General features: G+C 39.8%; 1 protein-coding gene across 2 annotated transcripts in view; it reads right to left on the bottom strand.

Annotated features, from left to right (window-relative positions):
* Positions 1 to 586: 586 nt before the first annotated feature.
* The window catches only part of PRKCA (protein kinase C alpha), a 1,238,381-nt gene continuing 1,223,739 nt past the window's right edge, over positions 587 to 15,228 (bottom strand). For both annotated transcript variants that reach the window (XM_069199886.1, XM_069199888.1), the window contains one exon: positions 587 to 4,891. In XM_069199886.1, the coding sequence (XP_069055987.1) occupies positions 4,727 to 4,891 (165 nt within the window). In that variant the 3' untranslated portion in view covers positions 587 to 4,726. The remainder of the gene's footprint in view (positions 4,892 to 15,228) is intronic.

Raw genomic sequence — 15,228 nt, 5'->3', positions numbered from 1 at the left:
TTTCAAAATAATCCAGTTTTCATTTCTTATATTAATCTGCCTTTAATGCGGGGATGCTGTTTCTTCAGTGGAAGCATAGTACATTCAGAATTATTGGTTTTGCAAATGCTTGTTAAAATACCATCTGCTAGTACATGAGCCTGTTTGTATTTAATGTACGCATTCTTAAAATAGGAGTGACACAGTTGTGTGGCAAAATGACTAGCCATACTAGTTCATACAAAACCCTTATATTTACATGTTCTGCATTCAAGATTTAAGCATTAAATACAACACAATTGTTCTAAACCCTATCTAGTATATTTCTATTACTGAGCTCAAAGAAATTTCTCACATGCCTTTTAAGGGATGATAGTTGCGTGGAACTTATAAATATGTGTAGTACATTTGGAATGCAGTGGAAAAAGTCCTGCGCCTCTCGAGTTTTGCCTGTATAAAATATAACTGCTATCTGTTGAAGGAGCAATGCACAAATTCTAGAGGCTCGGACATTATTATGTAACAAAAATGTAATGTTAGCAATTACAGTTAGTCACTGCAAAATATGAATTAGTAGGAAACAAGGCAAATTGCGACATTCCAGTGCTTTCGATTTTAGGTTTATGTTTTTATTTGTCAGCAATTATCATTTCCATAATTAAACAAATCATGTGACATTTCATTTTGAACTTTTTAAAGAGCTGGTCCAAACATCAAGTTCAGGATTTACCATCTGCACAGCGCTACAGCGTGGCAATGAAGCGAATATTGGATTCCGAATGTGAATTACTAGAGTACTATCAAACAGCAGCTGAACTTTTAAACAGTGTGTAGAGTCAAGTGTTTTGAATTTATAAAAACTTTGTAGAAAAAGCATATTTTAATGTTATCAACTTGGGCACTTTCAACTGCAGAAGAATGTATACAAGGCTACAAATGTCGGCCTTAAATTACTTTTTATAAGTTTGAAAATGATTTTACACAGTAATGAAAATAATCGAAACCTAGGTGTAAAAAAGTCACGAACAACCACTTTTTTGGACCAGCTCTTTAACAATACGTTCTGATATGAAAAATAACAGGTAACATGTAAAACATAAGACATAAGAGGAAAGGCAATATATTTCAGGGTTATCTCCTTGTTTCCTTTAGCTCTACTTATGTTAACAAACGCACAGTGTTTTACATATTTTTAGACTTTCCCAAGATTTAGTCAAGCAACAACATACATTATGGTCCCATTGTTCATAACTCTATTGTTACAGCGCTGGGAAGAATCCCAAGCTATTTCCCTCAAAAGGAAACGTTTTAGTGCCACTTTTTATGAAAACTTTTCTAAATCCAAACAGGCCCAAATAAAACACACTTGCTTTTCACTCTCACTAAAGAAGGTGTGTAGCTTCATTGTATACATGTAAAATATGAAACATAGTCTGGAGCAAAGCATGTTTGCGTCATTCCTTCATCCACGGAATCAATAATCTTGCAAAGACTATTTCATTCGATAAGATTTTCTGAAGATACACAAATGTCTTGTTGATCATCATTACACACCCTTAAAGGGCACCCAGTGCAGGAGAAAGCAGGTCTCGCAGTCGTAAGAATATTGTAGTGAGTACTGAGAACTTTCAGTATGTCACTGTCAACCACTTGGACATACAGCCACAATCTCCATTTGAAAACAAGTGCTTTACTTCTGTGGCATAAGAATTCTGAGTTGAATGTGCCCATCGAAATGTGCTATAGAGGTGATTTAACTCTGCCAGACGCATGGTGATCAGTGATGTTTAAGTCATGTTAGATACTTCGAAATGAGCATTGTTCTAGAGTTTATTGTACATGATGAGACGCTGCAGCTATGGCAATTTTACGTTCTGTACAAAAATGCAAAATAAATAACATTTTGAAATTTAATGCAATACAATTTTTTTTTATTAAACGCCCACTATTCTGCAACTTCCTGACCCGGTTTGCTAGTTAAAATAATATACCAATTGCTAATTTGGATATATAGCCACCAACGTCCCGTAGCCTCATGGCACATTCATGATAACAAAGGAGCAACCAACTGTACAATCACTGGAGAGTACTGAATGTTTGTACACAACAGTTATATTGGCTTTTTTAATGCATAGCTGCTGCAGGGTTCACTTTTTTGAGAAGCTGTGCTCAGCTGTGACTTACAAAAAGTTATTGAACCAATAGAATCATATGCTAGGTGTCTACCCAGTATGTGTTTAATGAATGAATGTAGCTCCAAATTATTAAATTCCACAATACAGCCTACGATCTAGATTAATCTGGGTACTGCACAATATCGTAGGCATAAATAAAGAAGAAGAATCTGGTATAATCTGACTCACTCCATCGATACAGCCTAGGCACAGTGTTGTTTTTTTGTTATTAATGTGAATCAAAATCAATAGTAATGGGAGAATCTTTGAGCTTTTTAATGATAGGGAACAAAAATCCTTTTCTGTCCATATTTCATTTTTGTTCATGCATTACTTTTCATCTCCCTGTACTGGGTGCCAGTGGTATAGAATTTCCATTATACTTTATGAAATCCAAATAACAGTTAACTATGAAAAATTAAATGACAGTATAAAAGACTTGCAAGAATTTAACTTTTTTTTTAGATAAAAGGTTAGTGTAACATCTTCAGTTGTGATAAGTATATCACTAAATGCTAAAATGCTTCTGCTGTAAACCGTATGTTGGATAGTATATTGTAAACTATTTACTCATCATCTTGGGAAAACCATGTTGTTTTACCAAAACTGGCTGATGAATACTGTTGATAGTTTGGCAGCTGATGGCACTGGCATAATTATAGGCTTGCATGAGCCTCTCACGTGTAGCCTCCAATAAGCTACAAAAAGCCATGGCACATGGTATGTGGGATAACAAACATTAACTTTGGCACTGTTTTAATATTCAGTATTCCAAAAGAACACACTGGGACCTTAATTTTAGTGATTAATTGATTCAATACTTCAAACAATGATCAAAGATGGAGTAGATAAAACAATTGAAAGTGCCTGATGTGGCATATATTAACCTTGTGTGACAGTATGCAACATGCTAGAAAATCCATAGATCATTCTGCATGCAGAGAGACAACATGCTTCCGGTACTGACATGCACACCAGGAAAGCCAAAAATGCTTTAAGTCACTGACATTAACAAGTCAAAAGAAAAAAAGGAAAACAAATGCCTGATTACTTTAAAAGGAACAAAACTATGCACAAATATATTATTGTTTTCTTGATCAAGGTCTTCTATGCAATTGTAGGAAGGATTATTAACAAGTTTTTGATGCTAAAGAAATGACCTGTTTCGATACAGTATTTGTGATTGCAAAATACAGCCTTTTATACAAGCATAAGCAACATATGTAATAAAGGCCTAATTTAATCCTGTAAAAAATCTGCAGATAACCATTATTATTGAAAAGTAAAACTACATTAAAAAGTAATAGGCCCTAACTCATTGACGATATGCATATGAAAAAGCATTGCCATAAGCATTACCCTAAATCTAAATAAGAAAGCTCATTCAGAACAAGAACATTCACAAATATAGCACAGTTTTGTCTTATAAAATTATTGTAATACTCTAAGCATGATACCATTATGTCAATTATATTATGGTTTCACTTGTATTAAGGTTTAATATAAACATGCAAAATTCATTGCATGATGCATATGTAAAACATATGAAATCCCTTCTAACAACAAAACAATTCTTAGTTGTTTTTTCCAAACTATGTACTCATATCAACGTCGTTTTATTTCATTGTTAAATCACCTTTTCCTTGGATATTCTCGATTTCAATCTGAGGGAATACTTTTGTGCTGATTGGGTCAACCTAGTACTTTCATAAATGTACTGCAGCCTACTAAACTAGAGGAATATAGTCATTTGTTAATCTATTAAGCAGATTAACAAACCATTTTAGCAAAACACTAGGGTTCACAGGTCGTAGTTATTAACATAGTTAAAGCAAACAAATCTAGGAACAGTTCCCAAAATTGCATGGAATTTCACAATTACAAAATGTGTCCAATGGGTTAAAATTCTGACACATAAAATTTGGCAACTGTATTAACTGCTTGGTTGGGGTGAAAATATATAAACTGATCTGTGTTCTGCTTAGTAGGATGCAGTACAGCACATTTCACAAAAAAAAAAACTTATCAGCTCAATTTCCAACATTTTCCAGGACAGTACCGATTTTGCTTGTGCTTGCTGTTATACAAACTTAAAGCACAGTATTTAGGTATTCTTCCGAAGGTGTACCCTGATATGCCCCCATCATGCTCATCTGTGCAACTGTTGACTATAGAGTGACAAGGAAGACCACGGGGAGAAAATGGTCCTACAGGGCAAACATTTTCTTGTCATCATTCAGGCATTCCACATGTGATCTGTAAACTTTGCACTTGGGTCTTCATCTCACTGGATACTTTTTCATTCTTTTTAAATTCAAGAGTTTTCAAAGATAACAGGTTATGAAAATATAATAAGGTGGCTTGTTTTAAGCCCGGTTCATAATATGATCTATTCAGATATATAAATGAGAATTGGGCATTACCCTATTATCCACTAAGACACTATTCTCTTTGTTTTTGTTTTATGTCTAACCCTACAAGTTTTAAGCCTAACTCAACTACATAGCTGTAGCCTTAAAATTCCAGGGTTATGGACCACTTCAGATTGGGTATTTTGTTCATATCTGTCACTTTCATACAGCACTTAAAAGGATGGGGTGCACAAACTGAGGGTTGATGTAGGAAAACCCTTCAAAATCTCCTTGATCTATGTTAGCTATAACCAGCTGATCAGGCGGTGTTAACACAGGTTGTCCTCTTGTAAAGAATTTGTCAAAGTTTTCAGCTCCTTTGCCACACTGTAGAAAGAATACAAAATAGCAAACTGATAAATTAGCTCTGAATTAAAAACAGGTTTTATGCAGTTTGTACATTGTTCACATTCATCATACAACTTTAAATCCACTGCACTAAAATAGTGTAACTTTGAATGATTAGTATTTCAAACCTTCTCCATAGTCGGAGCTGTGCCCTCAGCGCAATTAGGAATAAAATGTTATTAAAGCACATGAAATAAATGTCAGTTTACAAATTTATCAAATGACGACACTTAAAATATGGAAGATAGTTTCAACAAACCGTTTAGAATTACAGCATGTAAGACAGGTTATAATCAATATAATGCTTGCTTTGGAATGGTAGTCATGTCAAGCAAAGACCCTTGAGGGATGGCAAAATAAAGTTGTAGACAAAAAAGAGGCATTGAGGAAATGTTTTAATTTCAAAACACACGTAACCCTGTGATAAAAGTTGCATATTGATTGCTCATTGTTTTAAGATAAAAATTGTCAATTAGCACTGCATACTTAAATAAAGTAAATAAATATGTCATTACTACTATTAGATGCTCACAACATTGTTTTAATTTAATCTTCTTACACATTCACAAGGAATGTTTCTGTACTGCTCATTGACTAAAATAAAGCTTGTATATAGACTTTGGTCTGCAAATTGCAAGCTGGGGCTGGTATCCACCAACCACATAGTGTTAACTCCCCCTCCATTTGCCACCAGCCGAAAAGGCCGCATCATGTAAGGTTTGGAAGTTGGAAAGTGTTCATCTTCACTGTCTGATTTTTACACAGACGGGTGGGAGGAAGGATAGTGGTGAGGTGATGGTATGGGTGCTCACCAGCTCAGAACTGGTGGTAACTCTTGTGTATACCTCCCAGGGATTAACCTACTCCATTGAATTTTCTCTGCTGGCCTCCAAATCAAGGAAGGCTGGGATAGGGATCTCTGGAGATTTCCAGAGTCCTTGCCTTCCAAGGAAACCCTTAGGATGATTCTCGTTAGGGTGCACAAACAACCCCAAAAGTCCCAGCATTCCCACACCAGACCACTCATGAATGCAATGCTGGTGAAGCAATTTCCATGCAAACTTCAAGGACGAAAAGCCTAGCAACCACCAGGGTATCATGGATACCCATGGGTGGTGTGGAAACCTTGACATAGCAGTGTTTGCGGGCAAATAATAGCATTCCTCAGACCCTGGGAGTCTCTGCTATGTTAGGATTTCACCTGACTGGTCAGGCCTTCAGCACTATAGTGATTGATCTGACATGCTCATGTGTGCCACTGCATTTTCATTCTACTGTCATGTTCCAGTCATTCCCTAATTGATGGCAATTAGCACTGGAATCTGTGGTGTGGGTGTGGCAGACTAGTGGCAGGATAAGCACCAGTGTCTCTGCAAAAGTCTAAATGAGAGACTCACATGGGCTATAGGTTGGATTAAATTTACTGACTACAGAAAGGAGCTGTGTGGCACCTCTCCTGCTGGGTGTTTCCTTCTCCCCTGCACAGGCTCAAATATTTGGTACAGAGTACAACATAAAGATGTCTGGTATGATTAAAAAAAACAGTTTATTACATGTTGTGGTTGTGAGACCTCACTGTGTAATAAACTCACTTCCTGTACTGGACCCAGTCAGATTAGTCTGAAAACCTCTGGGTAGCTGTGGCTCTGACCAATCTGGCTTTATCAAAGGAACAAGTGTAAAGCATTAAGAAGTACCAAAAAAGCTGAATTAGAAATACACCAATTTATAACAAATAGGCTGTATTTTTATATTTAAAATGATTCAGACGATATATTTTATTAGTCAAATGATAAATCACTACTTTTCATTTGAAATGCAAATAAGCAGTGATAACTACTGAGGTTAGCAATTCACTTTGGAAATGTCAGAAAAGTTTTATAAAGTTGCAAACTACCATTACGTCCCACTGTGGGTAGCCAACTCCGGCAGGGAGCATGTCACAGAGGCCAATTAGGCTTGGTAGGACAGACACCTCACTGTCAAAACAGTCCCAGTCCAGTTCCAGGCCCTTGCAACAGTCCTGATGCAAGGAATCCGTGATGCTGAAGGATGCTGATCTGTTGACAGGTCTTCCTGGTGCTACTTCTCGTTCCACAGTCATGGTGAGGTGACTTTGGTCATAGGGGTCGATGCCCTCTTAGTCTGGCTGAAGTCCAGCCACAAACCACTTGCCACTGGTCTCCAGTGTAGGAAAGTGCTCCTTTTGGCATGGTCACCCCCTTGTTGCCTGATATCTGATGCTAACTTGACTGAGTGTATGCTGGGATCCTGCAAACCAGGCTACAACCCCTATGTTCTTTTCCCTAAAACTGTATCATTGCTTCCACGATTGGCACACTTGGCACACAGCTAAATCCCCTGTAAATGGTACCAGGGGTACCAAGGGTCCTGTGACCAGGGAGGGCCCCTAAGGGCTGCAGCATGAGTTACGCCACTCTAAGGGAACCCTCACAAAACACATGCACACTGGCACTGCCGATTGTATGTGCTGTTGGGGAGAAAAAGGTAAAGTCGACATGGCATCCCTCCCTGGGTGCAATGCCTACAAAACACTGCCTGTGGCATAGGTAAGTCACCCCTCTAGCAGGCCTTATAGCCCTAAGGCAGGGTGTACTACACCACAGGTGAGGGCATAGCTGTATGAGCAATATGCCCTGTACGTGCAGTATAGCCATATTGAGTACATGGGCTGGGTGTTTGTCATTACAAACCCCACATCTCCATGATGGCTTCAGTGAAGACTGGGAAGTTTGGTGTCAAACTTCTCTGCTCAATAATTCCACACCGATGCCAGTGTTGGATGTATTGAAAAATGCACACAGAGGGCGTGTTGCCCCTGTAATTCACCCAACTCTCTAGTATGTGGCTGACCGGTCAATGCCAGCCTGCCACCACCAGATACGTTTCTGACCCCATGGGATGAGAGCCTTTGTGTTCTCAGGAGTCGGGGCAAAGCCTGCTCTGGGTGGAGGTGCTTCACACCCCCCCCTGCAGGAACAGCAACACTTGGTGGTGTGCCTCATAGGATCCTACGTTCTGCTGCCTCAGGGCACTCCAGCCAGTGGAGATGCTGATCCCCCAAGCCATGCCCCACTTTTGGCGGCAGGTCCAGTGGGAAAATAGGTAAACACCAGTAGGAGTGTCCACCCTAGCAGGGACCACCCCATGGGGTGCCCAGAGCTGAGGTGAACCCCTCCTGGAAGCATCCGCCAGCTTGTTTTGGAAGGAGATAGCAAATAGGGTTAGGTATGTGACCCCCCTCCCCAAATGGAATGAGCACAGGTAGGGTGTAGCCACCCTCAGGGTTGATAGCATTTGGCTGCCTTCTGATCCCTGTAACACCCCTAAATCTAGTATCAAGGGGCACTCCTGAACTTTGCTCTTCAGATTTTTGGTTACCTAAACAAGAAGAGAGACTGAAGAGCCGCACGAGCAGTGAGACTTTATACGACAACTGACTTGGCCCCAGTACTACCAGCCGGTCTGCCGCTTGAAAGAGCTCCTACAAGAAGACGACTCATACTGCAGGACCAGCGACATCTACAAACCCCAGAGGAATGCCTGCCTTCCCTAAAGACCAGATCTCATGAGAACAGTGGCCCTGTTCACAAAGAAACCTCCAACAAGGACTCAAGAGCCCTCCGGATGCGCGAGTCCTGCCCCCTCTGCACCCAACGTCCATGGCCTGAGTCCAGGTGGCCCAACTGACTAGAGAGAGTCCCCTGGCGATTGTGACCTCGAGTAATGTAGGAAGCTGGCTCTGTATATACTATACCAAAGTGAGGTATAGTGTGTACAGAACCCATGGGTTCCCCTGAGGCTTTACAGAGTCTAAAGTAGATAATAATACTCTCTTTTCTGGTAGTGTGGTCGAGCAGTTAGGCTTATCAGAGGGTAATGCTAAGCATTTGCTCTACACACACAGTCAAGAAACAAGGCACACACTCAGTGACTAACTCCAGTCCGATGTTTTATGTATCAAAAATATATTTAAATTGTTACTTTATTTCTAGAACCAACAGGATCTTTGATGAAGGTAAGTACAGTTTCAAGAATGTATCACTTTCAAGTATTTAAATCACTTTGTTTGTAATTCACAGTTAAAACAGTTTTCAGGTAAGTAATACTTTTCAATATCGAAAGTATACATAGTGCAATTTTCATTGAAGGCAATGTAGTCCTAGGGGGAAAAAGTACATACACAGTTTACAGGTAAGTACTAGACTTATGGTCCCAGGCTTTGGAGGTTAAGGTGTCCACAGGGCACCGTTTAGAAAGACACCAAGGGTGCACCACCAGCAACAAAGGGCTGGCTGGGTGCAGAGGTCAAAGTTGGTGTTGGGCGCCCAAAGAAATCCTACGGAGACTGGGGGTGCTCGGAAGTGACGGTTTGCAGGTAAGTACCCGCAGTCTCAGGGCATAGGGCAAATGACAATGCAGAGTTTTTACTGTCAGCACATATAAACATAAACCTACATGTCCACCTTCTTAATATAATGAACCCTGCTTTGAGGACTCAGAAGGCCTGCCTCTGGGGTGACTTATAAATATTAAAAAAGGAAGATTTTGGCTTTGCCATTACTTTTAATGGTAAAGTTGAGTTAGCAGTTTAAAAATGCTCTGTCAGCTAGCAATGCGGGCTGGGAGCCATAACTTGCCTTGTAACAACCGTGGAGGCACAATAAGCGCTGCAGTCCATGCGAAACACTTAAACTTACAGACCCTGGACACCCCTGGTACCATATACTAGAGACGTACAGGTAAGCTTACTTATGCCAACTGTGGGTGAACCAATCAGACATATATGTTTTTAAGGGTCAGGACACAAGGGTCTGTTTAGGAGGCCTCAGTACACGTACAGAGTGAAATACCAGCAGCATCAGTCTAAAACCTTGGGGGTGTTCAGTGAAAAAGAGGTATTTCCTAACATCTGGCTTTAGGAGACCAGCTGCAGGAGGCTTAGCAAGGAGTTTGTACAGATTCTGGTGGAGCGCCCTTCATGTCTTTATAACTTGGAACCAAGTAATGTTGTATCTGACCGAGTTGTCTTAGCTTCATTTACTAAGAAGTATCCTCATAGCCATACTGTCAATAATTAGGGTCTCACACATCTGTGGTTCTAGATGCACAAGCAGTGTGGTTCTAGATGTACAATCAAAGATTCCAACCTCTGCAAGGTCAGCAGTCAGTCCTACAAAGGTGTTGTCAGTGTAATACTTGATGTGAGCAGGGTCCGGGCATACTGATGACATTTATTGCCAGCTGGGGAGAAAGAAGCCTACCAGTTAGATACACAGTTCTGGTATTGGAGAGACTGCTAGTTAGAAAGACACCTATAACTCAGACTCATCAACAATTGCTGGGATCAACAGCTGTAGTGATTCTCTGCAGCTCCTTTTTGCATTCATCTGTTAAATTTCCATTGTTAATAATTCACTCAAAAGCTATTGACTGTCAAATATGAATATACCGCTTCAATTGTGTGGTGGGGTAGGTGATTTATGTTGACTTAGCAATGTGAAAACACTATCAGTAACTACTGGAAGGGGTAATTCTTGAGATAGCACATGGTATACGTGAATGCGTGCACCACCAATGTCTAGGCATTGTTGTGGATGCTCCTGGAGGCTGTCATTGCTTATATGTGCACATCTGGGCTGTGAGAGAAAACAGCAACAAGTAGAATTGACTTGGGGAATTCAACTTTGAGTGACCAGCTGGCAGGTTCTGAAGGCGCTAAGAGCATGTGAGATCCTATGCATACATTTGATGGTGCTTGTTTTTTTAGATGCTCTGGTACTTTGTGATTAAGGATCATACTGTCATATTACCACTCCTACATTGCAAAACTGATGTGTCCACGTTAGTAAGAGGTAATAATGATCTTAATGGTCATAATGCTAATGCTGTTTGCGGGAAAGACACAGCCTGCGGGCATGGCATCTGCTCATTAATGCATTTGTGAGGTCAGTTAAACTTACTCACAATACATTTCCTTCAGGAAGTAGAAAACTAGAAATCATCTTCAGTTTTAAATTATCGGAATTTCAAAGGCTTGCTTAACACGGTGCTAATGCTATACGTGGCCTATAAAGAGGCAGTATCATCCTGATCAATAAGCCACATACTACATGCCTTAGTAAGTGCTTTACATTTAGGTTTTTGTTGCAGGGCAGGCATTTGTTTGCATAATTTTACATGTACGTGCATGCCATGCTCTGTGTCTGGCTGAGTACTTGGATGCCCCACATGTGGGTGGTGACATACAAGTTTTAGATCCTCAAGTTGCACATTTTTCTCAGAAAGCCCACTCAAGACATTTTACTACTGTAGGCCTGGCCCAACTGTGGCAAGACACTAGGCTCTCAATGTGACCTGATTTATAAAGTATGAGTAATGGAAGGGTTACACAGGGTTGAATAATTCAACCCTAAGTTTTCTCACCTCTCAGATTGAAATGGTGTTCTGAAAATCGGACCCCCTTGCTACAAGTTGTCATATCTCCCGGACCCAATATGTTTAGCTTCACTATTGAAATGGATCTCAGGATTTTTGGGCTGGTATATTGTGTGTTGAATATAACTGCAATTATATATATATATATATATATACATACATATATATTTATATATATATATATATATATATATATATATAGAGAGAGAGAGAGAGAGAGAGAAAGAGAGAGAGAGAGAGAGAGAGAGAGAGAGAGAGAGAGAGAGAGAGATACATATATATATATATATAGAGAGAGATACATAGATAGATAGATTTATATTTGTATTGGATTTTACTAAGGTCGTCTATGGCACACAATCATTGTATATGTTATCTTGAGTATTTGGGATGGTAACAATCATGTTAGTCTGACATTACAAATGATTTTCCATGTTGATGAGTATTATGACAACTGCACGGAGTAACCAATTTTATTGGTATTATCCTGATTATCATTGACATCATGGACTGCCTAGGAGGGAAAATGAATGCCGAATGACATGCGTATCTGTGAGTTTACTAATGTGCAAAAGATGACAAATACGCCTAATTATATGTGTATATTTGTGATATTCAACACAATTGAGTGGTTTGCTTTAGTAGTTATATACCATTGTGGGTTGATTTTTTGTCCTTTTTGAAACACAAATGAACAATTTTGCATTACAATCAATGTCATTGCTTGGTTAATTTTTTGACATAGTCTATCAACTATGTCTTTTAAGTTGGTGATTGGTTTGCACTATTTATTTTTGACATGGCCTATCAACTATGTCTTTTAAGTTGGTGATTGGTTTGCACTATTTATTTTATAAAGTGGATTGTACCCACACTTAAGAAAGGTAGCAAAGCCGAAACACGTTGTAGCTCACTGTGAATTAATTGGATGTTTCACCATCACGGAGTGCCTTGGGTTGTCATTTTTTGTACTGACATTACTACGGGTTCCACAGCTCCAATTCTGGCACCAGCGTATCAGTGGAAGTGATTGGCAGTTTGAGGGAAATTGCCAAAAAAATATATAAATATATATATATATTCCCTCCCTCTGGAGGCCTGAACTAAGTGGACACGTTGCTGAAACAATACCCCTGAACAAATTCACCAAGAATTCGTTTGTAGACAATTGCTATTATCTTTTTGAACCTGAACCTTCATCTTCGAACTGGGAGGTGGTTCAATAATTTGAAATGCAAGTGGATGAATTAAGTAGATGAGTTCTCTGCTTTTCCAAAGCCATTTGGACTGTTTAGTGGGATGCTTTGGTTACTTTATACGACTTCCAAGGAACCTAACCAGCTTCCCACAGCCAAACTAACGCACTCAAGTGATCTGAGTTCTGAATGAATTGGGCTTCCAACCATGAAAACCCTGCTTCTTCAAGATGGCCATGTGCAGTCACAGCCACCATTACACTGGTGTCAGGAACTTTAGGGAACTAGGAGGAGCAAGGTCAAGAGGTGCTGTGTATACTGACTGGTACCTAGGATTTAAAGCTTCGGATACGTTCTGAATAGGCCAGATGGAGATGGTGGAATAGGCTTCTGAAGTGGACTCATGCTATCTCAGGGGTGGAACTTCCAAGGCAGATAGGGAACCAGGGGCGTTAACTCCAGGGAGGGGAGCTCGGGGGAGGAATGATTAGGGTGTTACACTTCACCTACAAAATGTATCCAGTAGTAAATAGTTTGATACAAGTGCTTTTAGACGGGTGATGTGGAGTGTCTGTGGGATTCCACAAGCCCACACGGACAAAAACACACACACTATGGGGGTTATTACAACTTTGGAGGAGGTGTTAATCCGTCCCAAATGTGATGGATATACCACCAGCCGTATTACGAGTTCCATAGGATATAATGGACTCGTAATACGGCTGGTGGTATATCTGTCACTTTACCGTCACTTTTGGGACGGATTAACACCTCCTCCAAAGTTGTAATAACCCCCTATATGTTTTGGAAACCTTAAAAAATGCTGATTAGTTTGAAAAAAAATGTTTTAAGTACCCTAAAAATTCACACTCTTCTCTCTTTCAACTACACCTTAAATCCCCCTTTTGTCCTACTTCTCATATAAAGTGTTTAACAAGTTGTCCCAGCGTGACTGTTGGTAAATCTGCTCAAATCCGGTCATGCTGAGCAAGCTACGGCCCTGCAGCGCACAACCAGTAGTTAAGATTTTGGATCTGGATCCCAGTAGGAATGGAGCTAGTTACAGTCTGTCAGAGCCAAGTGAGAGGTAAACCTCTAACAACTTTGCTTCATGTGCTGTATATTCCACTGCATATTGTATCACAATATTTTCTAAAGTTTTCTTTTGCATTTTGTTTTGCAGAAAAAATATCGAACAGTGGTTCCGTGACAATCCAAGGCTGATGTGGCACCATTACAAACTAGTATCTTCAAAGCAGTCAAGATTAACCTGTACCTCCAAAGGCCAAGAAGTCCTAAAATAGGAAATGGGCTAAAAACCTAGAGGCAAATCTTCTGGTTCCTAATTGAGGTATCAGCATCTTGGCTGGAACGGGTAAATGACCGAGAACAGCATCAGTATCCCTAGGGGTTTTAATCCATACTACGAATCCTGATATCAGAATCTTGTGCAGGTTAGATTGTTTTCAACTGGATGGCTACAAGGGCTTACGGCTAGGAATATCCAGTCACCTCTGAGACCTCCCTAGGTAGGCAGAAGCTCTGGACTGGCCCTCCTAGAGGTTCATTTTTCACCATATTCCTACTGGGACAATCCATTCTAACTAGGTCAACAGCAAGTGCTTGATTGTCATTCACAAGGAATGTCTCTGTCCTGGTCATCTCATTAGATGACACTTGGAAATCTGATCAGCATTTGTACATTCCCAATAGATTTGATATCGTTTTTGCCGTAAATTTCTATGGGATTAATTTTTACTATAACCTTAGAAACTAGTTCTGCTTTTTGTCGGTTTTCGTTCTGTAGGTTTTATTAAATATCTATATTTTACATAAAATGGTGTAAGCTTTTAAGTTCTTTTTTCCTTACTTTTATTGTTTGTCAGCTGTGCAGCGGCACATAACTACTCACACATTGAGTTAGGGATTACCATGCTTGTCTGGCCTCGTTATCAAAGACAAACTAAGGAACCTTTAAGGAAACGTTTACCTCTTTAGAATTAACTTTGGGGCACAGCGTAATAGTACAGTGTTTCATAATAAGGTATTCAGATGTTGTGGCCTACTGCTTTCTGAAAGGTTGCTTTCAGATAAGGATGTGCATGTTGAATCGTTCTGCTACTGGCAGAACAAAAGATGTGCTTTCTCTGTACAAGTCGGAATCCGAATCTCCTCTCCCTGTCTAAAATCTAAATACTGAACACAAACATAATAGTATGGCTCAAACTTTAGAATGTTGTAACTACATTCTGCTGGCAAGAATATACTACGTTCCAGGTAAAATAAAATTCAACTATTAGATACGAATGCAATTTGACGCCACTATATCAATTGTCCTGGAAACAATGTTTAGGTTTCAGAAAACACTTTGCTTACTATGAAAAATGCTACAGACATACAACTAAGAGGCAAAGCGCTAAACAAAGAAGGTGGAAACCTGTCACAGAGTCTCATTGTGGTAATTAAGAGACACAGGGCCTGATTCTAACTTTGGAGGACAGTGTTAAACCGTCCCAAAAGTGGCGGATATACCACCTACCGTATTACGAGTCCATTATATCCTATGGAACTCGTAATACGGTAGGTGGTATATCCGCCACTTTTGGGACGGTTTAACACCGTCCTCCAAAGTTAGAATCAGGCCCACAGTCTCTCAAAAAT

The sequence above is a fragment of the Pleurodeles waltl genome, chromosome 7 (genome assembly GCF_031143425.1).
Source record: "Pleurodeles waltl isolate 20211129_DDA chromosome 7, aPleWal1.hap1.20221129, whole genome shotgun sequence".
In the NCBI taxonomy this organism is placed as follows: Eukaryota; Metazoa; Chordata; class Amphibia; order Caudata; family Salamandridae; genus Pleurodeles; species Pleurodeles waltl.
Note: the sequence above shows the minus strand (reverse complement) of the source record. Positions and strands in the feature narration are given on the sequence as shown.